This window comes from Tachysurus fulvidraco, chromosome 17 (genome assembly GCF_022655615.1).
Source record: "Tachysurus fulvidraco isolate hzauxx_2018 chromosome 17, HZAU_PFXX_2.0, whole genome shotgun sequence".
NCBI lineage: Eukaryota > Metazoa > Chordata > Actinopteri > Siluriformes > Bagridae > Tachysurus > Tachysurus fulvidraco.
The window spans coordinates 23302660-23329059 of NC_062534.1; the positions used below are offsets into that span (position 1 = coordinate 23302660).

Below are 26400 nucleotides of genomic sequence, written 5' to 3' on the forward strand. Positions count from 1 at the left end.
TATAGTATTTTAAATTTTAAGTTAATATTCTTTACATTAATTTTAAACTTTAATTGTATATATTCATGTATTTATTTTTTTTCTTCTTCTTCTTCTCCTTCTTCTTCTTCTTCTTCTTCTTCTTCTTCTTCTTCTTCTTCTTCTTCTATATTTATTTATTTTGTCTCTCTCTGCCGTTTCCATACTTCTGTAAAGCTGCTTTGAGACAATGGGAATTGTTAAAAGCGCTATGCAAATAAATTTAATTGAATAGATGCTTCTTCCTTTGTTTCACAGAACGATCTGACTCTGCCTTCGTCTACTGTCAAATGTCGATAGTCCACACAAGAGCTTCGACAATCTGCTTATTTTTTCTCCATTACTTCTCATAGTTTACTGCTCTATAGTTAGGTCAGGGCTCTAGCTGTTGCATGAATAATTCCTTCACTGATATCTGCAAGCTTGCATCCGAAATGTCTCTATACTGTAGATCTCGGAGTTCATGATGCCATCATTGAGCACAAGCTCGCCAATATCACTGTAACAGATATTTGCACCAATATCACTGTAGGAAATCAGCCAAGCTTTATAATACCTTTTATGCAGTTTGGTTGGACTTCTTTTCCTGGCCCTCTAGCAACAGATTCACCCAAAAAAATGTTCAAACTTGGATTCATCTGAACATAATCCAGTTCTTTCTTAGCTACTGTCTTAGTGCAAGCATGTGTTCTTTTGCAATTTTCATGTTTGCTTTTTAATTCATGAGGCTGATGAAAAGTTTCCATACTTCTGTATGAATCTCCCTGATCCTGTAAATAGCTTGTGCAATAAATCGCACACTGTACTATAATTCTTATTGATATACGATTCCCCTGGCCTCAGTCAGAAATGTGGTGTCCATGGAAGACTAGATAGATAGTGAAGACAGCCATCTGAACCATCCAAACAAGGGACTCTTCTCCTTGTTGTGATCAGTGAAGCGTTTCACAGAGAAAACATGGAGGAGCTTCATCCCACAAGCCATTCAGCATCTCAACCACCACAACACTAGAGCTAGGACTGGAGCTTGGACTTGTCTACAGCAACCAATCTTTGTAGAACTCATTTAATGTTGTATAGAAGTAAATTCTGGCTTTATATACAGATGTATAAAAGTATATTCTGGCTATATATATATATTATATATGCAGGGCTGTCAAGTGTCACACATTGGGAGTGACAGTCACGCATTTGGGTCTTTTCTCACGCTCTCCCGCCACACATCGTATTTCTCACGCAGAAAAACTTTTTGACTATTTATCATATGTTTAATAAGCCTCAGCTCCCAAAATGTATCTGTCCGCACCGCTGTCGCTATGGAACCGGGCAGGAATCAAGCGCATCTCCCCTGGAGTTCTTAGTCGAGCCTGACACTTATCAGCCAATCAAAAAAAGGCTACACAACAGCCAATCAGAAAATAGCACTATTGTATATGGGTAAGATTTAACACAACAACCAATAATAATAAAAAAACATGTATTTTTGATGGTCGGTTTGAACAAAACCTCAACACACAACAGCTCGTCTCTGGACGGGACATTGTCCTCAATCGTGACACTAAAATTGGCTGGGCTTGAGCTGAACTGTTTTGTATGGGAGCAACGTTACAAATGATAAAGGTGGTCCAAAAAGGCAACAGACACTTACAATAAACACCACCAGTCATAATCTCTCTCTCTCTCTCTCTCTCTCTCTCTCTCTCTCTCTCTCTCTCTCTCGCTCTCTAACACACACACACACACACACACACACACACACACACACACACACACACACACACACAAATTAATAAATGGAAATTAAACAAATACTTTGTATTTGGTTAAATTGTGGTCAGTGATCCTTACCAAACACAACACCCTCTTTATTTATTTATTTATTTATTTATTTATTTATTTATTTATTTATTTATTTAAGGGGGGGCTGTATATTTCAGTCACAATCATTTCATGTGTCTTTCTTTGCTTTTCTCATGTTTCCTATTCGTAAATTTTGTAAATTCTGACTCAAGCACAACATCTTGACTGTTTCATTATGCTTTAAAAACCTGCGCGGCTGTGAGGACAAAATAATACAGAGACTCTTAATCTGTTTTTCAGGGATCAGCTAGCAAGCCTGCGGATGCGGAAGCAGCTGCTCTGTTTTCTGCTAAACAGCCTGTGGTGTAGACGCAGAAATCATGTGAGCAGGCAAATACTACTTCACTGTCCTACGAGGAACTACCTGAATGAACACATTTACGCATCAGCATACAAGCAGCGTTTACATTTCTCTTTTTGTTAAAATCCGTCTTATGTCAGTGCGTAACCAGATGTGTTTAGAGCGCCTCCTTCATCCAGATGTTTGACGCAGTAACCAAACCAAAACAGTGCTGAGCATCAGATCTCATTGTAGTTATGTTTCCTGGAAATCGGCTTTAATGATTTGATCTACTTCAGCTGTACACCTTTTAGAAGAAGTCTGTTCTATCTTGCAGAACATTTAATATCGTTATTCCTGTTATATGAAGAGGCTGAACACAGACATCTTTCTGCACTCCACACTGCTGTTTATTCCCACGTGACGCTTTCGGTTTAAGGGCTTCCTCCTTGGATAACTGTGAAAATGAACACGGAGAAAGATTTTTCCCCTTTGACCCCGAACATTGTGAGAGCTCTGAACGACAAGCTGTATGAGAAAAGGAAAGTGGCCGCACTGGAGATTGAAAAGTGAGTGTAAATAGAATGTATTTGGAAAATGCTTCTCTCTTTCAGATCACGTGACCTGCCTTGTGATCCTACACTTTGGGTCTTAGATGAACTCCATCGACTGTTTTTTCTTCTTCTGGAGGGATCATGACATACAGATGATCCTATCCTACTATTTTGTGAGCCAAGAATTTGAGTATCGTGCCTGATATCTCAAGTTCATATTATAAAACAGGGCTCTGAACTTTTAAAGACAGGCAAGAGTGACATTTCCAGTGACAACCCCACATCAAATACCCCCACCACCACCACCCTCCCAAAAAAAAAAAGTGTTTCACCAGGATCAGTGACCACATTTTAACCAAATACAAAGTATTTGTTCAAATTCCATTTATTAATGTGTGTCTGTGGTAGCACGTTCGCCTCACACCTCCAAGGCCGGGGTTCGATTCCCGCCTCCGCCTTGTGTGTGTGGAGTTTGCATGTTCTCCCCGTGCCTCGGGGGGTTTCCTCCAGGTACTCCGGTTTCCTCCCCCGGTCCAAAGACATGCATGGTAGGTTGATTGGCATCTCTGGAAAATTGTCCGTAGTGTGTGTGTGTGTGCCCTGTGATGGGTTGGCACTCCGTCCAGGGTGTATCCTGCCTCGATGCCCGATGACGCCTGAGATAGGCACAGGCTCCCCGTGACCCGAGTAGTTCGGATAAGCGGTAGAAAATGAGTGAGTGAGTGAGAATGTGTGTGTGTGTGTGTGTGTGTGTGTGTGTGTGAGAGAGAGAGAGAGAGAGATTGATTATGACTGGTGTTTATTGTGTTTGTTGCCTTCTTTATCATTTGTAATGTTGCTCCCATATAAAACAGTTCAACACAAGCCCAGCCATATTTAGGGACATGATTGAGGACGATGTCCCGTCCAGAGACAAGCTGTTTCGTGTTGAGGTTTTGTTCTAACCGACCATCAAAAATACCCTTGCTATTGAATTTTTTTTTTTCATTGGTTGTTGTGTTAAATCTTACCCATATACAATAGTGCTATTTTCTGATTGGCTGTTGTGTAGCCTATATTCTGATTGGCTGATAAGTGTCAGGCTCGACTAAGAGCTCCAGAGGAGACGCGTTTGATTCCTGCCCGGTTCCATGGAGACAGCGGTGCGGACTGATATGTTTTGGGCTCTGAGGCTTATTAAATATGTGATAAATAGTCAAAACTAGATATCAGCACGGTCCTAATTTCAAACTTGATTTTTTTCAAACTTTTTGTTCATCTTTTGTTATCATAAGCGAGCACGGAGAGCTATAATGACTCGCAATATTTTTGTTTTTTATTATTTTGGTGCTGTTATATAGAAGAAGCCTTTAATTTTGTCGCAAACTCATTACAGCACAGTGAAATTCTTTTTCGGTTCAGAGCACAGGGTCAGCCATAATACAGAAAACCTAAAGCAGAGAGGATTAAGGGTCTTGCTCATGGGACCAACATTGTTCATCTGATTAAAACCCAGAGCCTTAACCACTTGAGCCACCACCGCCCCACTATATTATTCGCAGTAAGGCTTCTGTGTCTCACAGTGTTCCCCTGTTACTCATGCTACACGTTTAATGATGTCATGATGTCATCAGCTAAACCACACCCACTCGGGTTACTTTAGTTCCTGAGCATGTGCAGACCTGAGAACAAGTTGATCCACAAGCAGCTTTTACACCACAAACTGTCTCACAAAGTAAAGATTCGGAGATTCGTGATGTGATGATGGAGCAAAATATGAACGTCACTTAAAAATAAATAAATAAATATACAATGTCAAAAGGAGTAAAACTTTTAGTCTTTGTAATCTGTTTGTCCTGGCTGATGTCTCTGTGTGTTTTATTTCCTGCTGCAGACTCGTGAGGGAGTTTGTGGCTCAGAACAACTCGACTCAGATCAGACACGTCATTCAGATCCTGGCAGCTGAGTTTGCGCTCTCGCAGCACCCACACAGTCGGAAAGGAGGTCTGATTGGCCTGGCTGCCTGCTCCATCGCTCTCGGCAAAGTACAACCCAGTCTCATCACCCTGTCCTCACATCTGTCTCCGTCTCCACATCTTTCTCCTCACCAGTCTCCTCACCAGACTCCACATCTTTCTCCACATCTAGTCTCTCCACATCTAGTATCCACACACTGTCGCCACACCCTGTCCCCATATCTGTCTACATCTTCCACAACTTTCTCCACACCCAGTCTCCACATCCAGTCTCCAGACCTAGTCTCCACACCCTGTCCTCACATCTGTCTCTGTCTCCACACACAGTCTTCACATTTTTCTCCACATCTTTCTCCACATCTAGTCTCTCCACATCTAGTCTCCACACACTGTCTCCACAACCTGTCCCCACATATGTCTCCATCTCCAAATCTTTCTCCACACCCAGTCTCCACACCCAGTCTCCACACCCAGTCTCCACACCCAGTCTCCACACCCAGTCTCCACACCCAGTCTCCACATCTAGTCTCCACACACTGTTCTCACATCTGTCTCTGTCTCCACACCTTTACACTTTGTCTCTACACCTCTCCTCAGCACTGTACAGTTATTTCAAGAATGTTCATCATACAGTAGAGATCCAGAATTATTAGCACCTTTAAGGACAGTGATTGTACACCATATTGGCCTCATTTATCTACCTGGATTTATTCAGGGGAAATTTGTCCTTAAAATTCCGTTATTCAAGGTAATCCAAACCAGAAGAAGAACTTAAATATAAATAACAATGTACATTAATTTAGGACAAATTCTAGGGGTGCAGTGTGCGAGCTGTATTATTGGAACATTTAGCACACACCACATTAAGAAGATTCTCTCTCACTGTTTAGTTTCTGTGAGCGTTGCCCAGGCGTCATCTCCTGAATATATGTGGAAAATCCTTTAGAAGCTTTCAGGATTATCTGGATGACCGCGAATGTGTCATGTTGTTCTGTATCTTTAGGATTCTGGCTTGTACCTGAAGGAGCTAATCGAGCCGGTGCTAACGTGCTTCAATGACTCGGACAGCCGCCTGCGATATTACGCCTGTGAAGCTCTCTACAACATCGTGAAGGTGGCCAGAGGCGCCGTGCTTCCTCACTTTAACGTGTTGTTTGATGGCCTCAGTAAGGTAAAGACGACGAAGGAGAAAAAATACAGAGAAGGTTTGCCCTGATATCACTGTAGAACCTTCTGACACTTCTTACATGTTTCCCAGCTGGCAGCAGATCCAGACCCCAACGTGAAGAGTGGATCTGAGCTGCTTGATCGGCTTCTGAAGGTAAACCTGTAAGACTTTTTTTAAAAATGGCACTATTCATAAAGTCTTGGCTTTATTTCATGAGTTCTTTTTGATTGTGTAGGACATTGTAACAGAAAGCAACAAGTTTGACCTGGTGGCATTTGTTCCTCTGTTACGTGAGAGGATTTACTCCAACAACCAGTACGCTCGGCAGTTCATCATCTCATGGGTAAGTAGAGCAGTTCAGCTCAGTCTCAGTGAAGGAGGCGTGGCCTCTGTGTGTGTCAGTCTGAAGGAGGCGTGGCCTCTGTGTGTGTCAGTCTGAAGGAGGCGTGGCTTCTGTGTGTGTCAGTCTGAAGGAGGCGTGGCCTCTGTGTGTGTCAGTCCGAAAGAGGCGTGGCTTCTGTGTGTCAGTCTGAAGGAGGCGTGTGTGTCAGTCTGAAGGATGCGTGTGTGTCAGTCTGAAGGAGGCATGGCCTCTGTGTGTGTCAGTCTGAGGGAGGCGTGGCCTCTGTGTGTGTCAGTCTGAAGGAGGCGTGGCCTCTGTGTGTGTCAGTCTGAAGGAGGGGTTGGCCTCTGTGTGTGTCAGTCTGAAGGAGGCGTGGCCTTTGTGTGTTTCAGTGAAGGAGGTGTGGCCTCTGTGTGTGTCATTCTGATGGCGGTGTGGCCTCTGTGTGTGTCTTAGTGAAGGAGGCGTGGCCTCTGTGTGTTTCAGAGAAGGAGGCGTGGCCTCTGTGTCATTCTGATGGAGGCGTGGCCTCTGTGTGTGACATTCTGATGGAGGTGTGGTCTCTTTATGTGTCTTAGTGAAGGAGGCGTGGCCTTCAATTAGTGTCTAAGTAAAGGAGGCGTGGCCTATGTATGTGTCTCAGTAAAGGAGGCATGGCCCCTGTGTGCCTCAGTCTGAAGGAGGTGTGGGTTCAGTGCTGATCCTTTTCTTAAAGGAGGTCTGGCCTTTTCATGTCACCCCGAGGGTAGATATAAAGTTTCTCTCTCACGTCCCGTAAATTACTTTAATATCTTTTTGATTTTAATGTTTTCACAGATCATGGTGCTGGAATCAGTTCCAGACATCAACCTGCTGGTTTACCTTCCTGAAATTCTAGACGGCCTCTTTCAGATCCTCGGAGACAGCAGCAAAGAGATCAAGCGCATGTAGGAACTGAGTTATTATACATTTCATTTCATAATGTTCTCTGCTTCCTGGCTGTTTTTATCTGCTCTCACTTCCTTTGTGTAGTATGACAGCAATGTTTTTGTCTTGAAGGTGTGAGGTGGTTTTGGGAGAATTTCTCAAAGAGATAAAGAAAACTCCTTCCAGTGTGAAGTTTGCCGATATGGCTAACATCCTGGTCATCCACTGTCAAGTTTCTGATGACTCCAAAATGAGTAGGTGGACAGAGTCTAGACTGTTAAAGTGAACCTCATCTCAGAACTGAAACTAGACCTAGTTTCTCAAAAGCTTCCCTTTTTCAGAGCTAAACAAACAATCCCACAAAGACCTGTGAGAATTCGTATGTTAGTAATTGAACGTATTAATTCCAATTTAAACGGTGCGTCACATTGCACAACACCATCACAGGCTCTGTTGCTGAAATATACTATATTATAATACTGTCTCAAACATGTTGCAGCTTCTTCATAAGGAACATAACTTGTCCTATCACTAGGTGTGGACTAGTCTGTTAGCAATAACTAACCCATTACTGTAACAGTTCTCGTGTATCTCTAATCTCACTCTGTCCCTCAGCTAACGATCTTATCCAGCTGACTGCTATGACCTGGATGAGGGAGTTTATTCAGCTGGCAGGACGAGTGGTCCTGCCTTATTCCTCAGGCATTCTAACAGCAGTGCTGCCCTGTTTATCTTACGATGACCGCAAGAAGAGTATCCTTTCTGCCCACTCATCAGGAAATTAGCTAAACGCTTTCACAGGTCAACCGTAAAGTTTTTAGACAGAATTCACCGATAGTGTTATTCTTTAATGCTTTATTTAATTCCAATAACGCAGCTCATCCACCACAGCGTGTCTGCCACCATGGACGCCCACTAACGGAGGGCGCCGTTACTTTTTTCCCCATTTGAATGGCTGGACATGGATTTCTTACATATTGTTTTTGAATTTGAAATGAATAAGTTGTTTAAATTTATCAGCATTATCTTTATCACACCAATTATATGATTTTTAACACAACAGGTCAACATTTACATGATCGAGTCTATTCTCAATAATATGTAAATGTGCAAGAATGATAATTTTTCTTTCTTCTGTATGAAGAATGTTTGTTCATTGTTCAACCCGGTGTTGGGGTCGTGTCCTTAACCCATCCTGAACAGACACTAAAGAGGTAGCGAGCGCATGCAACAACAGCCTGATGAAGCTTGTGACCCCTGAGGATGATGAAGATGATGAATTACAGACTATGAGCTCTCCTGTGAGCACAGACACAGGCAGTAAAACTGAAGTGGATCTTAACGGTGAGTTACTGACACGGTCACATGCGTGTGTGTGCAAGCAGCCTTTAGATACTATTCAATAAATTCATAAACTCAGCTACATCCCATGATTGCTTATGTGACTAGGAACAGACTTAACAAAAGTTATCTCAAGGCTGAAGTTGCAAAAGTATCGTTTACTGATTACATGGATCTTGATTTATTTGCTTTCACTTTTGTGGTTTTAATTGTTTTACAAAAAAGCACTTGCTTGATTGAGACATTGTTTACTAATAGATTTTTTTTTTGCTATTCAGAAAAGTTATAAAAATTAGGGTTGTGCATTGGCCGGGAATCGAACCCGGGCCTCCCGCGTGGCAGGCGAGAATTCTACCACTGAACCACCAATGCTTTCCTGTTAGCTCTAGTCGCCCTCTGGCTTATGAAAGCGGCATTGCAACGTGGCACAATCATATATATATATGGTCGCTTTCTTGCGTTGTATTGTTTATGCTTTCCTGTGGGCTTTAGTCGCCCTCTGGCTTATGAAAGTGGCATTGCAACGTGGCACAATACTATATATCATATATGGTCGCTCTCTTGCATTGTATTGTTTATTACCTATAAATATCACTACTGCTATCTATCTAATCACAACATTTATTGGATATATTTGATATTTGTAGATTTCTATAAAAAAGCCAATAAAATATTGTATTAGCGCTTAACTCTTGGGCGGATGTAGAAGTTAAAAAAAAATAATTAAGAATGTATTCTTTTTGTGTAATATAGTTGTCTATAGTTTAAAGAATGTTTATATCACTTTGATTCATTTATGCTTTTGCGTTGCAATTCCACTTTTATAATCCAGAGGGCGACTTCAGCCCACAGGACCATATATCATATATGATTGTGGCACGTTGCACTGCTACTTTCATAAGCCAGAGGGCGACTTCAGCCCGCAGGAAAGCATTGGTGGTTCAGTGGTAGAATTCTCGCCTGCCACGCGGGAGGCCCGGGTTCGATTCCCGGCCAATGCACAACCCTAATTTTTATAACTTTTCTGAATAGCAAAAAAAAATTAAGACGCATCGTTTACATTTAATCTTTAACAAATTTCTGTATGTGTATGCGTGCATATTTTTACAATTTAGCCTGGGTCAAATTTGTGCAGAAGCATAAAAAAATAAAATAAAAACATAATCAAATGTTGCAGTGACAAAAAAAACCCCTGTTTGAAGACAGACTTGCCAAATTGCCACTAAATAGGTCTAAAGTTTAAGAGTACCATTAAACGTTATCTTACGCTTTAAAACTCTCTTTCTGTTTCTTTTTAGATTCATTAAACGCCTCTCAGGAGTCAGTGGGATTAAGCAACATCTCCTTCTTCACACCAACAGGGTATGATGATATTCCGTCATGTAGAAGATCTCACACGTTTGAATGATTTTTATAAACGTTTAGTATAAACCAGGCAGAAAGATGACTTGATAAACATGACTTGATATAACTATTAAGAATAAAATAAACTATGGCCTGGTGACCCCAAACATGGAGCAGCCAATAGAAGAGAAAGAAAGTAGAAAATTAATCAACACCATCTGACCAATCAGAACCGAGAACTCGATAGTACTGTGGTATAAAATGTAGTTAAGAAGATATTTAGATACCTTGGAATTAAACTTCATACCTCCAGCGCTTTAGTGTGAGCATGTCCTCTTCTGTACCTGTAGAAATGACAGGCCACACGTGACACTGGATCTCGACAGCATTGTGCAGGTCTTGGACAGACATTTACACGACTCTTCCACTGGTATGATGACACGCATTGCTGTGCTAAAGTGGCTCTACCATCTCTACATCAAAACACCTCGCAAAGTAAGGACCAACTCAGGGCATGGGGATCTCTTAGGATGCGCAGTATGATAAAATACCTAAGACGTACAAATATCTGAGACGTGTGTGAAATGTTCTGCATATGCAAAGCATGTATAATTTGTGTACTGTGTACAGATGTTTCGTCATACAGACAGTCTGCTCCCCATGCTGTTGAAGACTCTTTCTGATGAATCTGATGAGGTGAGTGCTCTGATTTTCCACTGGACAGAGTAGCAGAACATGGGTTACTCAAGGGTTCTTTGGATAGTGGAGTATTCATACAGTAGCTTTGTGAAATGGTTCAATATGGATCCGCTCCTCATAAGGAAAACATCTATACGGTTCACCAAAGGAAATTTTTTTTTTTAAAAAGTCTATGACATTTGGCTATTTTTAAAAAAAAAAAAAAAAAAAAAAGGTTCCTCAAGTGTTTTCGGTCAAAATGGTCTGCATAAAAAACTTTAAGATTTCCCTCACAGGATTCCAGATTTGTACAGTGTACAGAACGACAAGCTTCCTCAGAGGATAATTGTTCTCCAATGAAACCTCAAGATTTCTTTAAATAGTTAAAGCAAAACCTTACTGTTTTTAGATTCGAGGTACAAACCCTTTGGTGCTAGATGGTACCATAAAGAGTTTACAGCATGATATTGTTGGTGTTTAGAGTCTCCTGTGAAACTTTGGAAATGTGCTAAGTAATGTAACGGGCTTTTTACACCTGGTCACTTCATGCGTTTTCTGTGATCCGATAGCTATCCGATGGTAAAAACATCAGGTCTAAATGCCCTCAGAAACGTTTTCGTTCAAACCCCTTCAGGAGGTGGTCTGGGACGCGTTACAGATGAAACCGGACAGGTGTAAATGTATGTGGTTGTTCAAGCCACATACGTCAGCGCTGTACTCCTCCCAAACGGAAGTACGTCACTCGCAGGTGACTCGCGAGTCGTGCACCGCGCCAGAAACAAATAACACGGACGACACGCAGGCACTCATCGCTCTTTGGAGCGATGAAAGCGTCCGACAAAAGCTTTGTAAAACATATAGAAACAAAATATATTTAAGTATATACACCAAAGCGTGTTCCATTTCAATTACCCCCGAAATGAGGTCAAATATATTAGCATTTTGGGCGGGAGTAGAAAGATCGGATCGACATCCGATTCGCCGAGACGCGTTTATGTGGCCTGATGTAAATGGAACAGTTTTAACAAATCAGATAGCTATCGGATCAGAGACGATACACGGAGTGACCGGGTGTAAAAAGGCCCTAAAGGTTTTTCCGGTACCGTTGTTGGATGAAACGATTATAAACGTCTCAATGGTTGCATCACAGTTCATTTCATTATATAATTTAGTTTCATTTCTATATTGTTTTTGACAGCGAACGTTGTTCACTTTTAATTTAACCCAAATGATTAAGCCAGAGGCGATGATGTTAAGAAAAACTCCTCGAGATTATATAAGGAAGAAACCTTGAGAGAAACCAGACTCAAAAAGGGAACCACAGCCTTATATTGGTGCCAAAAAATGCACAGAGGAAATATATGAACTCTAGTTGAAGTTTCAAGCTGTTCACTGAAGGAGATTTGAGTACAAAACTGTTTGGAGTCCAAAGCCATCTTCATGGTTTCATGGTACCGTCCACAGCAGTCCCATGTATCTCCAGGATCAGTGAGCTCCTCCAGTGACGAAACGCCAAACAGAAGTAAGGCATCAGTAAGGATGGATCAGACAGGTCAGGTCCAGAAAGCAGAAGAGATCAGAATCACTGGGATCTCAGGAGGAGAATGTGCTCCATGTTGCTACAGTAATAATTAGAGCGAGATTTCATGAGGATTTTGATTGGTGGCATCTTTTCCTATTGATTTGGGAGGCAAGAAGAAAGCGAGAACAGTCTGTAACGAACACACAAAGTCTGTGTTCACTGATTTGTTGCTTCGTCACATCGTCTGGTGGAAAAGTACTTTTACTTTCAGCCGTGCTTATTGGAATCTGTGTAATGGTGTGTGAAGCAAATGAATTGGCACTTGAACAGGTAGTTTGGTGTTCCAAAGCCTGGTCTAAACCGCAGTTTCAATGCAAATCGTTTTCCAAAAGGTCATCCTGAAAGACCTGGAGGTTCTGGCAGAGATCGCATCCTCCCGTGCTGGACAGACAGATTTATCAGAGTCGTGTGATGGAGCCAATAAAACCCAGCTTCACATTCCAGAGGGTGGAAAACAAGCACAGAAACAGCTGGGGGCAGGTGAGTAATCCACTCGTTTTGTTCTGCTCACTGAACTCCGACGTCTGTGCTGTTATCGATCGTTTGTATGCGTTTTTTTAAGACCTCGATGTAAGAATGGCGTAATCTAATGATCACTGCAACAGTGTGACTGCTGGTGCCTACAACATCTTATCTGTCTCATGTCGAGGACATGAGATGTGTTGTCTTTGATTTTCAGGCTCTAAAGTGTTGGACTCTTCACCCTCAACCCCCAGCATGAACTCCTACTTCTACAAGTTCATGATCAACCTTTTAAAGCGCTTCAGTCTGGAAAGGAAGCTTCTGGAAACAAGAGGAGCCTTCATCATTAGGTAAGACCTAAAAAACACAGCATGAAGGAGGCGTGGCCTCATCATGAGGTGTCTGTCAGTCCCAGTGTAGGACATTTGGACTGTGTATCTGTCATCTCCAGTTGAGGTATTGTTTCAGTATCAGTGAAGGGCGCTTGGTCTATGTACACATCATTCCTAGTGAAGGAGGTGTGGCTTTTTTATCTGTCAGTCTTAGTGAAGAGGGCGTGGCCAATGTATACATCAGTCCTAGTGAAAGAGGTGTGGCCTTTGTATCTGTCAGTAGCAGTGAAGGAGTCATGGCCTACGTATACTAATGAAGTGAAGGAGGTGTGGCCTTTGTATCTGTCAGTAACAGTAAAGGAGGTGTGGCCTACATATACTAATGAAGTGAAGGAGGCGTGGCCTTTGTATCTGTCAGTAGCAGTGAAGGAGTCATGGCCTACGTATACTAATGAAGTGAAGGAGGCGTGGCCTTTGTATCTGTCAGTAACAGTGAAGGAGGCGTGGCCTTTGTATCTGTCAGTAGCAGTGAAGGAGGCATGGCCTACATATACTAATGAAGTGAAGTAGGCGTGGCCTACGTATACTAATGAAGTGAAGGAGGCGTGGCCTTTGTATCTGTCAGTAGCAGTGAAGGAGGCGTGGCCTTTGTATCTGTCAGTAGCAGTGAAGGAGGCATGGCCTACGTATACTAATGAAGTGAAGGAGGCGTGGCCTTTGTGTCTGTCAGTAGCAGTGAAGGAGGCATGGCCTACATATACTAATGAAGTGAAGGAGGCGTGGCCTTTGTAACTGTCAGAAGCAGTGAAGGAGGTGTGGACTTTGTATACATCAGTTTCAGAGAAGGAGGCGTGGCCTTTGTATCTGTCAGTAGCAGTGAAGGAGTCATGGCCTACGTATACTAATGAAGTGAAGGAGGCGTGGCCTTTGTATCTGTCAGTAGCAGTGAAGGAGGTGTGGCCTTTGTATCTGTCAGTAGCAGTGAAGGAGGTGTGGCCTTTGTATCTGTCAGTAGCAGTGAAGGAGGCGTGGCCTTTGAATCTGTTAGAAGCAGTGAAGGAGGCATGGCCTTACATATACTAATAAAGTGAAGGAGGCGTGGCCTATGTATCTGTCAGAAGCAGTGAAGGAGGTGTGGACTTTGTATACATCAGTTTCAGAGAAGGAGGCGTGGCCTATGTATCTGTTGATCCCAGTATAGGAGGCCTAGAGCTTCCTTATCATAATTCTGGGACATGACCAAACTATTTCAGTGGCATTAAAAATGGCATCATGAGACACATGCTGAATAAGATCTTATTTACTCTGCAGACAGCTGTGTCTCCTCCTGCACGCAGAGAACATCTTCCACTCCATGGCTGACATCCTCCTAAAGGAGGACGACCTGAAGTTCGCGTCCACTATGGTACAGACACTCAACACTATTCTGCTCACCTCGGCAGAACTCTTCCAGCTCCGGAACCAGCTCAAAGACCTGCGCACGCCTGTGAGGAACCACACACACACACACACACACACACACACACACACACACACACACACACACACACACACACACACACACACACACACACACAGAGAAATAAATTGGGAGCGAACACTACAACATGGCAGCCTCCCAGACATAGTGTACTTCAGAGACTAATTTTAAAAACATTTCAGCTTCATTGAAGTAACATAATGTAATGTATACTCTGTTCTGCAGGAGAGCTGTGCTTTATTCTGCTGTCTCTACCGTTCCTGGTGCCACAATCCAGTAGCCACCGTCTCACTATGCTTCCTGACACAGAACTACCACCATGCATACGACCTCATCCAAAAGTTGTATCCTTCAGTTCTATTCATATTTCACAAACGATCGCAGACCAAACATATAAAAACGCTAAAGACTGAAGAATGTTCGTCTCAGAATGCTAAACCTTTAATATACCGTCTTATTATAGGAACTTTTTTTTTAATCACTGCCACGAGATGGCATGTGTTACAGGCATTTGATAGGGTTAATCCTGTTCTTAGGAAACCCTTTTCACAGGTAAGAAAATCATTATAAAGCACAGCCTGGAGTGGTTTTTATAGCTTTTTATAAAGAAAGAGCAAGAACAATAGAAATCGTGATTTGGGTGAAAAAAAGAATTAAATTTCTTATTATTAATATTCCCGATATATAGCTCTTTTAGTCTGGTAACAATGAGGGTTGTTGCTAAGCAACATAATAGAAGATGAAGCTATTATATTGTATATTGTTCCGAAAACTTTTATAGTTTTATAACATAGTTTTAATTACTGGGATGTAAGGCTCAGCCAATCAGATTTCAGAATATGATTTTTGGTTAGTTATTTTTCTTGTTTTTTTTTAGTTGTATTTAATAACTTCTCTAAAACTTAGGAATAATAAATGTGAAAATTCCAGCATAAATATGATTACTCATTATCACTTATTCATTATCGTTCATTTTTTCCCCTCCCGATCGTGAGCCGCACATCGTATGAATGTTTTCGTTCCCGCACGGCACAATAACATCGCGACGCATCGTGTTATATTATATATTATTTATTAATAGAGTCCTCAAAATGAAATGTTATTAAATCGTCAAACAATCGTGTCTTTAAAGGCATCCTTCTGAAAAAAGTACTTTTCTCCATTTATCTGCATTCACACTGATGCACAATTCCACATGGTTTTATATATATATATATATATATACAGTTGTAGAAAGAACATTATTTATTTATAATCTCACTCTCTGGAGTCACCCAGATGAGGACGAGGTTCTCTTTCGAGTCGGGTTCAACCCAAGGTTTCTTCTTCTTCGTAGAGTCTCAGGGACTTTTTTTTTCTTTGCCTCAGGCCTGATCAATAGGCATAAATATAAATGAAGGCTTTTTTTTTTATTTATGTAAAGCTGCTTTGAGACAATATTATACAGAAACTGTTAAAGGTTCTGTTAGAGCCTTTATTCGTTACGGTCTCGTCTTCATGGAGCACGTTATTCGCTCCTTGACTTCAGACTCATCAGCGGTGACCTGGAGGTGACTGTGGATTTCCTGATCGAAGTAGACAAACTGGTGCAGCTCATCGAAAGCCCCATTTTTACATGTAAGCTAAACTTTGTTCGTTTTACACCACCGTAGGGGCACGTGCAAAATATCGAGTAACAACGGCGCGCTCCAGACGGGTCGTATTTACGAGCCGAACGCGCGTGAACGTGTACGAAGGAGCTTCAAGACCTGACTCCTTCAACACACATTACATGTGGCACAATCCAACAATATAGCAGTTTAAGGTTCAGTGGAAGAAGAGGTGTGACGATATATAAGCACTTATACGGCCATGAAATGAGAGGGAACGATTTTATTAGTCACATACCTTTCTAAGGAGGTATACTGAAGTCCATGATCCTTACACCAATACAACATTTAACTGACTGTATATTACAATCACACCCCCAGTGTCACCCATATGACGATGGGTTCCCCCTTGAGTCCGGTTCCTCTCAAGGTTTCTTCCTTTACCAATTTAAGGGAGTTTTTCCTTGCCACTGCTGCCTGAGTCACCTCAGACTTGCTCATAGGGGAATAAATACATACACACTGTGAACTATTTATATCTAATAATAATCTTGAATTTTTTATTCTGTTAATTCTTTTTCTTTTATTATTCGTTATTTCCTTTATCATTAATTATGTTTACCTTCTGCTCTACGTTTATGTTCTGTAAAGCTGCTTTGAGACGATGTCTATTGTAAAAAGCGCTATACAAATAAACTTGAATTGAATTGAATTGAATTGAATATCTGCTGTAGTTAAATACTGTCTACACCTTGAAGTGAAGTGAAAGCCTGACCTACTCCTTCTTTGGACTGTGCAGATAAATAAATAATTTGAAATTAAGAGTGAATAAGGAACAATGTGAAATACAAACATGTGTTGCTTTGTTGTAGATTTACGCTTTAAAAACTGTAGCTTCTACGTACCGAGACGGATGTATCTTGTGATTAAGAAGTTTGACAGTGTTGTTGTCTTTACCTCTCCCCGTGTAGACCTGCGACTGCAGTTGCTGGACGTGGAGAACAACCCGTACCTGATTAAAGCTCTGTACGGCCTGCTGATGCTGCTGCCTCAGAGCCAGGCTTTCCACCTTCTGTCTAAACGCCTGCGCTGTGTCCCAAATCCAGAGCTCATGAGGACTGTGTGAGTCCTGCAATCGTCACGTCACAGCACAAACCTCGAACAAAATACTCCTCCTAGTAGGAGTACTCACGAAATTTCGAAAATATCACGGTTGCAATATATTATGATATCAATCAACTGTTAAAAAACGCCCAACCCGGTGGTGAAGTGAAAGAGTGTCTTATTTACTTTAACATAAAACAAAACTGATCAAAGTTTTTAAAACGTTCATTTTAGCAAGCTTTATCTAGAATAGTGTCCAAATGATGCAGTATTTTAAATCGAAAGATTACAAGAAACCAAATGTAAAATAATTCAACATTTTTTTTTTACACACACTATCATTTTTAAGCTTAAATTTTGTTGGGGTTCTGATTTTAAACATTAATCTGCAGATAGAAATTGAAAACTAAAAGCTTAAAAATGGTAAAATAGGCTTCAAAACACGATTAATAATCTTCGATTTGATTATTGTGATAACGATGATAAGAATTTGTCGATAGATCTGACTAGATATTGTTATAAAGATTTCATGTACGTTGAAAATCATCATTTAATAAATTAACGTATATTCCGATCCAGCCTGAGATGCCGTTTGGTCTAATTAATTAAATATAACTTCATTACACGTTACAGGGACGAGTCGAAGCCAGCCAGCTCCAAACGCCTCGCCCAGCCGCAGGTCGACTACAAAGAGCTGCTTCAGCACTTCGAGCACGTGCAGAGTAAACATCGCGAGGTGCGGCACCAGAGATCAGGCCACGCCGAGCACCCGGATCGGAAGCTGGTGCTCTGAGCAGTTACCGTTTCACAGCGGAGAAGACGTGGCACAACGATGGACCACTAGGAATAAAGGACTTTGGTTTATCTGCTTTTAAATGTTTAAAGTGCTTTATTATTGAGTGACTGAGAATTGTAAAAGATATAGGAGACTCAGGAAACTGCAGTCATGTTTGTTTTGACCTTTTAAGCCAGTGGTTATATCATCTATAGCGTTCTACAGTGATTTTAGCATAGTAGCATTTAACAACATCGCTATCCACTATGGACAGAATATTACGTGCATTCCCCAACCAAGGGTCTTATCAGGCATCGATATTACAGTAGAAATAAATCCCTTATCATTTTAATGAAGCTGTGTGTGTGTTACAGTAACTTGCATTCCGTGTACACAACAGAGCACGTGTCTAGTGCCACATGTGCGTTTCACGTCCAGGTATTTATTTGCTCAAGAGCAAATAAATACCACAGGTTTCGATGTTCAGTCCAGTTCAGTTTCTCTGCTTTGCTTTTATTCTTCTGTGTAATACTCATTTTATGACACAATCAGTGATCGGATGATCTGATTCATGCACACTGTGATGTCTTATTATATAAACACAACTTGGAACCTTGGCTTATGTGGGTGAATTTTAGTAATTTATCACGTTCTGAAAAGATGTATGCAATAAAGTGGACCATGTATAATCAGGTCGGATCATTTCTTTACAGTGTATTATATATGATTATCTCACAGTGCTGCTAATCTTCTACTTAGGGACTTGTTTGGTAGGTTCTCCACATAATCTAATAGTAAATTAAATAAATAGATTTCTCCATAGAAGCATGTGGGTAACAGTCTCCAGTTTTAGAGCTTTGTAACGGATCCTCAGAACCAGATTTAAGTTTAACTTCGACAGAAAGAAAAAACAGAAAGGTGACAACAAGAACCAAGGACCAGGATTTAAAAGGAGTCACTCCAGGACCAAGGTTTAAGAGGGGGTACTCCAGGACCAGGGTTTAAGAGGAGTTACTCCAGGACCAGGATTTAAGAGTGGGTACTCCAGGACCAGGGTTTAAGAAGGGGTACTCCAGGACCAGAGATTAAGAGAAGTTACTCCATGACCAGGGTTTAGTAGAATTACAGGGGATACAGTACTAGAGGACCATGGTTTAAGAGGGAGTACTCAAACACCAGCGTTTAGGAGGGGGTACTCCAGGACCAGGGTTTAAGAAGGGGTACTCCTGGACCAGGGTTTAAGAGGGGGTAATCCAGGACCAAGGTTTAGGAGGGAGTACTCAAACACCAGCGTTTAGGAGGGGGTACTCCAGGACCAGGGTTTAAGAAGGGGTACTCCTGGACCAGGGTTTAAGAGGGGGTACTCCAGGACCAGTATTTAAGAGGGGGTACTCCAGGACCAGGGTTTAAGAGGGGGTAATCCAGGGCCAAGGTTTAGGAGGGGGTACTCCAGGACCAGGGTTTAAGAAGGGGTACTCCAGGACCAGGGTTTAAGAGGGGGTACTCCAGGACCAGGGTTTAAGAAGGGGTACTCCAGGACCAGGGTTTAAGAGGGGGTACTCCAGGACCAGGGTTTAAGAGGGGGTACTCCAGGACCAAGGTTTAAGAGGGGGTACTCCAGGACCAGGGTCTAAGAGGAGTTACTCCAGGACCAGGATTTAAGAGGGGGTACTCCAGGACCAGGGTTTAAGAAGGGGTACTCCAGGACCAGAGATTAAGAGAAGTTACTCCATGACCAGGGTTTAGTAGAATTACAGGGGATACAGTACTAGAGGACCATGGTTTAAGAGGGAGTACTCAAAGACCAGGGTTTAAGAGGGGGTAATCCAGGACCAAGGTTTAGGAGGCAGTACTCAAACACCAGCGTTTAGGAGGGGGTACTCCAGGACCAGGGTTTAAGAAGGGGTACTCCAGGACCAGGGTTTAAGAGGGGGTACTCCAGGACCAGTATTTAAGAGGGGGTACTCCAGGACCAGGGTTTAAGAGGGGGTAATCCAGGGCCAAGGTTTAGGAGGGGGTACTCCAGGACCAGGGTTTAAGAAGGGGTACTCCAGGACCAGGGTTAAAGAGGGGGTACTCCAGGACCAGGGTTTAAGAAGGGGTACTCCAGGACCAGGGTTTAAGAGGGGGTACTCCAGGACCAGGGTTTAAGAGGGGGTACTCCAGGACCAGAGATTAAGAGAAGTTACTCCATGACCAGGGTTTAGTAGAATTACAGGGGATACAGTACTAGAGGACCATGGTTTAAGAGGGAGTACTCAAACACCAGGGTTTAAGAGGGGATACTCCAGGACCAAGGTTTAGGAGGGAGTACTCCAGGACCAGGGTTTAAGAGGGGGTACTCCAGGAACAGGGTTTAAGAGAAGTTACTCCATGACCAGAGTTTAAGAGGAAGTACTGCAGGACCAGGGTTTAGGAGAAGGTACAGGTGGTACACTACTAGAGGACCAGGGTTTAAGAGGGGGTACTCAAGGCGGGGTACATAATCCAGGACCAGGGGTTAAAAGTAGTGTAGTGCTGCAGTTAAGAGTACCACAGGACCAGGGTTTAAGGATGGGTAGTGGGACCAGGCTTTAGGGGTACACCAGGGTTAAGGAAAGGGTTCAGTATTCCAGGAACAGGGTTTGTGATAGGGTAGAGCACTCCAGAATCATGGTTTAGGAGATGGAACTATTTTTCTACATATTTTAACATATTTTCTTAAACTAACATGGCTAACATGAACTAAGATTTCAGGATTGGTGCTAAGACATGCAGTAGCTTCTCTACTAACAATACCCACCTAGTTACCATAAGGAAACAACTAGCGATTTAAAGATAACCTGAAAGGATTTCATTGTAATATATTTACAACATTAGCCAAAAGATAACCGGCTAATGTGACATCATGTTGACATCAAGATGTATAAAAGGACTGATAGCTTAAATGCCTAATACATGTTAAACTGCTTAAACTAGCCAGCAAAGTAACATGAGTTAACCACAGAAAAACTAATTCAGTGCTAATTAAAAAAACTACCTAACTAAAGACAGACTGTATTATGTTTTTGGAGAATTACTTCACAAAAGCTTATAATATTTACTAAGCATTTCTGAGAGGATTTATAGAGAGAAATATTCAGTGCCAGTGGGCTAGTGGGTTCAGATATCATTACAGAAGATATATATCGCTCACATGTATAATTAATGTGAATTATCCATGTGAAAGGTAGCCACCTAGCTACGTGCTAACTTCACCTTAGAAATCTTCATCTCTGATATTTGAGACTATATCAATCATTCAGTCATTCATTTTCTACCGCTTATCCGAACTTCTCGGGTCACGGGGAGCCTGTGCCTATCTCAGGCGTCATCGGGCATCGAGGCAGGATACACCCTGGACGGAGTGCCAACCCATCGCAGGGCACACACACACACTCTCATTCACTCACACACTCACACACTACGGACAATTTTCAAGAGCTGCCAATCAACCTACCATGCATGTCTTTGGATCGGAGGAGGAAACCGGAGTACCCGGAGGAAACCCCCGAGGCACGGGGAGAACATGCAAACTCCACACACACAAGGCGGAGGTGGGAATCGAACCCCCAACCCTGGATGTGTGAGGCGAACGTGCTACCCACTAAGCCCGAGACTGTATCATGTAGGGATCATGTTCATACATAATCCCTACACAATGTAATCTGTATCATTTTATTAAGTCACTATCATCATTAAATATTGTATACAACACATTTCTTCTCCCTCTTCACCTCTTCATCATTACTAGGATCTTCTCTTTAATTTTAATGGGTAACGCCCACATTTCTCTCAACAATTTTCTTAGAATTTCATCAACTAGGAGAAGCTCTTTACAGAACTCTTTACTTTTTAAAGAGTTCTGTAAAGAGTTTCTCATAGTTGACAAAATATTGATGACATATTGATGAAACATGGACAAACATTTGTCCATCTAAGAGTTCTTTAAAAACTCACACATTCTTCAGATTGTGTATCTGCTCAATTTTATCTGCAAAAAAAAAAAAAGAAAAAGAAAAGAAAAAAATAGTTCATACCGAAGAGGCGGCTTTCAATGTTAACCTAAAAGAAGAAGCTCAAAGGGATGTTAGTTGAAGGCCTCGTGGCCGAGAGACGACGTTTATTGAAGAAGGAAGATTTGTAAGTGGGATTTTATTTTTTTTCACTACCCCTTTGAGGAGCTGTGTAACTGGCAGGAGTTGTAATGTGTTAAAATATTTCAATTTCAAATTTATTTGTATAGCACTTTTACAGTATAGCAGCTTTACACAACATAAACATAAAACAAAAGGTTAATATAAAGATTAATAAATACAAAATTCAAGATTAATATTAGATGTATTTAAATGTGTATGTATTTATCCCTAATGAGCAAGTCTGAGGTGACGCAGGTGACTGTGGGGAGGAAAAACTCCCTTAGATGGTAAAGGAAGAAACCTTGAGAGGAACCAGACTCAAAGGGGAACCTCATCCTCATCTGGGTGACACTGGGGGTGTGAAAATATACAGTCTGATAGTCTGTCCTCAAAGGCCACATGGAATTGGCATCTCTTCTTAGTATTTCCGAATAATTTATGAAGCAGAGTATAACTGGAGCTTGTAAATCTCTAGATGCCTCAGGATCCTCAGTGAAGGTCCAAAAGCTTAATGGCACGGAAGACAGTCGGAGCTGGTACAATTTCTGGATGCCTCGGGATGTGTAGAAAGAGAGAAGCAGTGGAGAGGAATTAGCACAGCTGCTGTTCATAATATTTAGCAAGCACAAGATGATAATGTGCATTTGGTCAGATGTACTAGTGCACGAGATTATGGGAAGTATTGTGTGTATGCCTGACGAAAGAGATAAGATTTTAATCTACATTTAAACTGGGAAAGTAAATCTGAGCCCCAAACACTATCAGGAGAATTATTCTAGTTTAGGAGCTAAATACAAAAACTCTCTACCATCTGTAGGAGACTTTGATATTCTGGGATTCCTGAGTTTTGTCTGGTATCGCAGAGAGTGCGAAGGATTGTAGTGTGTTAGAAAACTAGTTAAATTAATGGGAGCTAAACAGTTTAGAGCCTTGTATGTAAGTAGCAGCAGTTTGTAATCAAATAAAAACTTAACAGGTAGCCGGTATAAAGATGATAAAATTGGGGTTATAGGATCATATTTTCTTGTCCTGGTGAGAACTCTGGCAGCTTCATTTTGGACTAACTGTAACCTATTTATTAAAGATGCAGGACAACCACCTAGTAATGCATTACAATAGTCCAGTCTGGAGGTCATGAAGGCATGAACTAGCTTCTCAGTATCAGATACAGAGAGGATGTTTCTCAGCTTAGCAATATTTCTAAGGTGGAAGAAGGCTGTTTTTGTAGTATGGGTGATATGATTAAGAAAAGTTGATGTCTAATATAACACACAGGTCTTTAAGGTTCAGCTAGTCGTTACAGTACATCCCCCTAAATGGAAGTTACACTGTGAGCGCTTTTGTGTACTGGTTTTTGGACCAATAAATAGCACTTCTGTCTTATCAGAGTTTAACAACAGAAAATTACACGTCATCCGATCTTTTATCTCTTTAACGCACTCAGTTAATTTAGACAACTTAGATATGTCATCTAGTTTTGATGAGATATATAACTGTGTATCGTCAGCACAAGCGATCTAGGAGAATGATGTGATCTATGGTGTCGATTGCAGCACTAAGGTCAAGTAGAAATAATAGTGAAATGATTCTGTCGGGGTGGGGGGGGGCACGGTGGCTTAGTGGTTAGCACGTTCGCCTCACACCTCCAGGGTTGGGGGTTCGATTCCCGCCTCCGCCTTGTGTGTGTGGAGTTTGCATGTTCTCCCCGTGCCTCGGGGGTTTCCTCCGGGTACTCCGGTTTCCTCCATTGGACTGGCATCTCTAAATTGTCCGTAGTGTGTGTGTGTGAGTGAATGAGAGTGTGTGTGTGCCCTGTGATGGGTTGGCACTCCGTCCAGGGTGTATCCTGCCTCGATGCCCGATGACGCCTGAGATAGGCACAGGCTCCCCGTGACCCGAGAAGTTAGAATAAGCGGTAGAAAATGAATGAATGAATGAATGAATGATTCTGATTCTTAGCTTTGAACCAAAAAAAAGCTGCTTAACTGTACATATCTTAAGTCAGAAACTTTACCGAATCACCGAGAGGAGTCATTTTTCATTTCTTTGTATTTCCTGATTATTTGTAGGCTGAGTTTTTTTCTGCTGATGTGCAGTCGATTTATTTCGTTGAGGAATCGATTCAGATTTTGTCGTTCAGAACTACTGAATCAAATCACTAAATGAATCATTTTGATGTACAGCCAGTTTCAAAAAAAGAAAGAAAAAAAAAACAGGAAGTCACGAAATCCGCAGTTGCCCCTGGAGGGGTTTGGGATTGGTGTAATGCTCTTTGCACAGGTTCAACTTCATTTCACAACAGGGATGCCGAGTCGATATAAAGCTTGTCCACTTACTTTTTTTTCTCTTCTTTTTTTAAATAATTGGCTCACCAGGGATTCATGGATTCAGATGGATTTGGCTCAAGCTGTAAGACGGCATGGTTTTGGATTATGCTGTGTATAGAAACCTCAGATCCATCTGTGAAATTTAGTCATTTCACATATCTTTTTTTATTTTGAATTTTTTTTAAATATATTGCGTCTACATTTTAGGCCTGGGCTTGGCTAAAGAAAAAAAAGGACCATCTTGGTAATTTATCTGCATCCAAATTTGATCAGAACGATCCGAATGATGGAAAACTGCAGCTGGAGCCTCTGGAGCTTATCGTTCGCAGCCGACTGATCAGGTTACATCCAGGACCCGAGTTCACGGTGGGAACAGCTGCGCTTTGATGGAAGAGAAACAGCCACCGAGCAGGAACGAGCTGAAGCACTCGGGTCTACAGAGAGATCAATGTTGCTGAATTAAAAATGGATTGTGGGTCGTGACGTCCCCTGACATGCATCACGCAGATGTTCTTTCACTTTACTCTGAAATCACAGAGAGGACGCTTTGCTGCTCGGGCCTTACTAAGCCCTTCATCTATTGATCAACATTCTACTCTCCAAACTTTCCTTCAACCTCCATCAGCATACTGTGTATTCCAAACGATACGTACATAGCATGAATAATGAATAATGTGAAATGAATGATATTTAGATTTTAGACTTTTCATGAGAACGCTGGAAATTTTGTCCTGCTGGTGACATCGGTGAGGAAAAACTCCCTGAGACGATATGAGGAAGAAACCGTGAGAGGAACCAGACTCAAAAGGGGAAGCCATACTAATCTGGGTGACACCGGAGACATGTATAACTGTGTGGTCAAAAAGTGTAACAAAGAAATTCGTTCTAGTTTTAACATCAGGTCTGATTTTTTTCACTGAGTGCAAAAGCATTTATAGCAATATTTATATGGTGTTTAAATGGTTCCATCTCCAGGCTGTCCATGTGGTTCATCCTGAGAAGAGAGAGAGAGAGAGAGAGAGAGAGAGAGAGAGAGAGAGAGAGAGAGAGAGAGAGAGAGAGAGAGACAGAGACAGAGAGAGAAAAAGAAAGATAGAGAGTGAGAGAGAGAGAGAAAGAGACAGAGAGAGAGAGAAAGAGACAGAGAGTGAGAGAGAGAAAGAGACAGAGAAAGTGAGAGAGAGAAACAGAGAGAGAGAAAGAGAGGGAAAAAGAGAGAGAATGACAAGATATGTTACATATGGTTGAGAGATTATATTGAAGATAAGAAATTTATAGATATGATAGAAAGAGATAGAAAGATAAGATTGAGATATAGAAAAGAGACATAAGATATAGATATAGAGTGAGAAAGAGAAAGAGAGAAAGAGAGAGTGAGAGAGAGACAGAGTGTGAGAGAGAGAGAGAGAGAGAGAGAGAGAGAGAGAGAAAGAGAGAGAGAAAGAGAGAGTGAGAGAGAGAAAGAGAGAGAGATTATTAACAGGTTATAATAGACTTAAACCCTGCTACTGTGTCTCGATGAGTCCTGAAGCGAGAGTTTGTTGTGTGGCTCACGCTCTTTATATTACAATGAGATCACGAGTTTCACGATACACTGCAGGAGTCTGAGTCACGCGACAAACGCTCACTCAGTTCTGGAAGATAATGACGGAAGATGGGCGAGAAGCGAGTGTGTCAACAGAATCAGGGCACCCATGGCCTCATACTCAATTTATTTTCTCATTCCGAGGAGTGAAAAAGAACATAAAGTGATGCCACAAAACCAAGCTGACGTCTCAGGAATTCCAGCTCAACTTAAGAAAACGTTGTAGAAGTGCAAGTGTCATGATGAGGCCTGATTGGGGTAATTTTGCTACTCTGGGCATTTTACATTACTGTAATATAAAATCTCACACACTGACTATGTATTTTTATGTAATTGGTTGTTCAAATGCTTTTATGTTATACTTCAGTTCAATTGAATTTCTGTATTACAGTAAAGCTACTTTTAGCAATCCACGTTGTCTCAAAGCAGCTTTACTGTAATATAGAAACGGTATTAAAAAAATACGTTTAAATTTTAAAATTAAGTTATTATTTATCTCTGTTATCTATCCGTAATGATCAAGTCTGAGGTGACGGTGGTGAGGAAAAACTCCCTGACAT

General features: G+C 41.6%; 1 protein-coding gene and 2 non-coding genes across 3 annotated transcripts; 2 read left to right on the forward strand and 1 right to left on the reverse strand.

The window, feature by feature from the left end:
* Positions 1 to 2163: 2163 nt before the first annotated feature.
* On the forward strand, positions 2164 to 18463 carry vac14 (vac14 homolog (S. cerevisiae)). The gene is made up of 19 exons (XM_027135950.2): positions 2164 to 2727; positions 4586 to 4736; positions 5671 to 5838; positions 5926 to 5988; positions 6071 to 6178; positions 6995 to 7104; positions 7217 to 7338; positions 7700 to 7837; positions 8288 to 8428; positions 9724 to 9787; positions 10120 to 10264; positions 10400 to 10465; positions 12362 to 12509; positions 12709 to 12841; positions 14135 to 14309; positions 14529 to 14647; positions 15841 to 15920; positions 16864 to 17014; positions 17630 to 18463. The coding sequence occupies exons 1-19, from the start codon at positions 2624 to 2626 to the stop codon at positions 17787 to 17789; spliced, it is 2346 nt and encodes a 781-aa protein (XP_026991751.1). The 5' UTR covers positions 2164 to 2623; the 3' UTR covers positions 17790 to 18463.
* On the reverse strand, positions 8727 to 8797 carry trnag-gcc. Its single transcript has one exon. It is a non-coding gene; the product is annotated as a tRNA-Gly (tRNA).
* On the forward strand, positions 9356 to 9426 carry trnag-gcc. Its single transcript has one exon. It is a non-coding gene; the product is annotated as a tRNA-Gly (tRNA).
* Positions 18464 to 26400: the final 7937 nt, after the last annotated feature.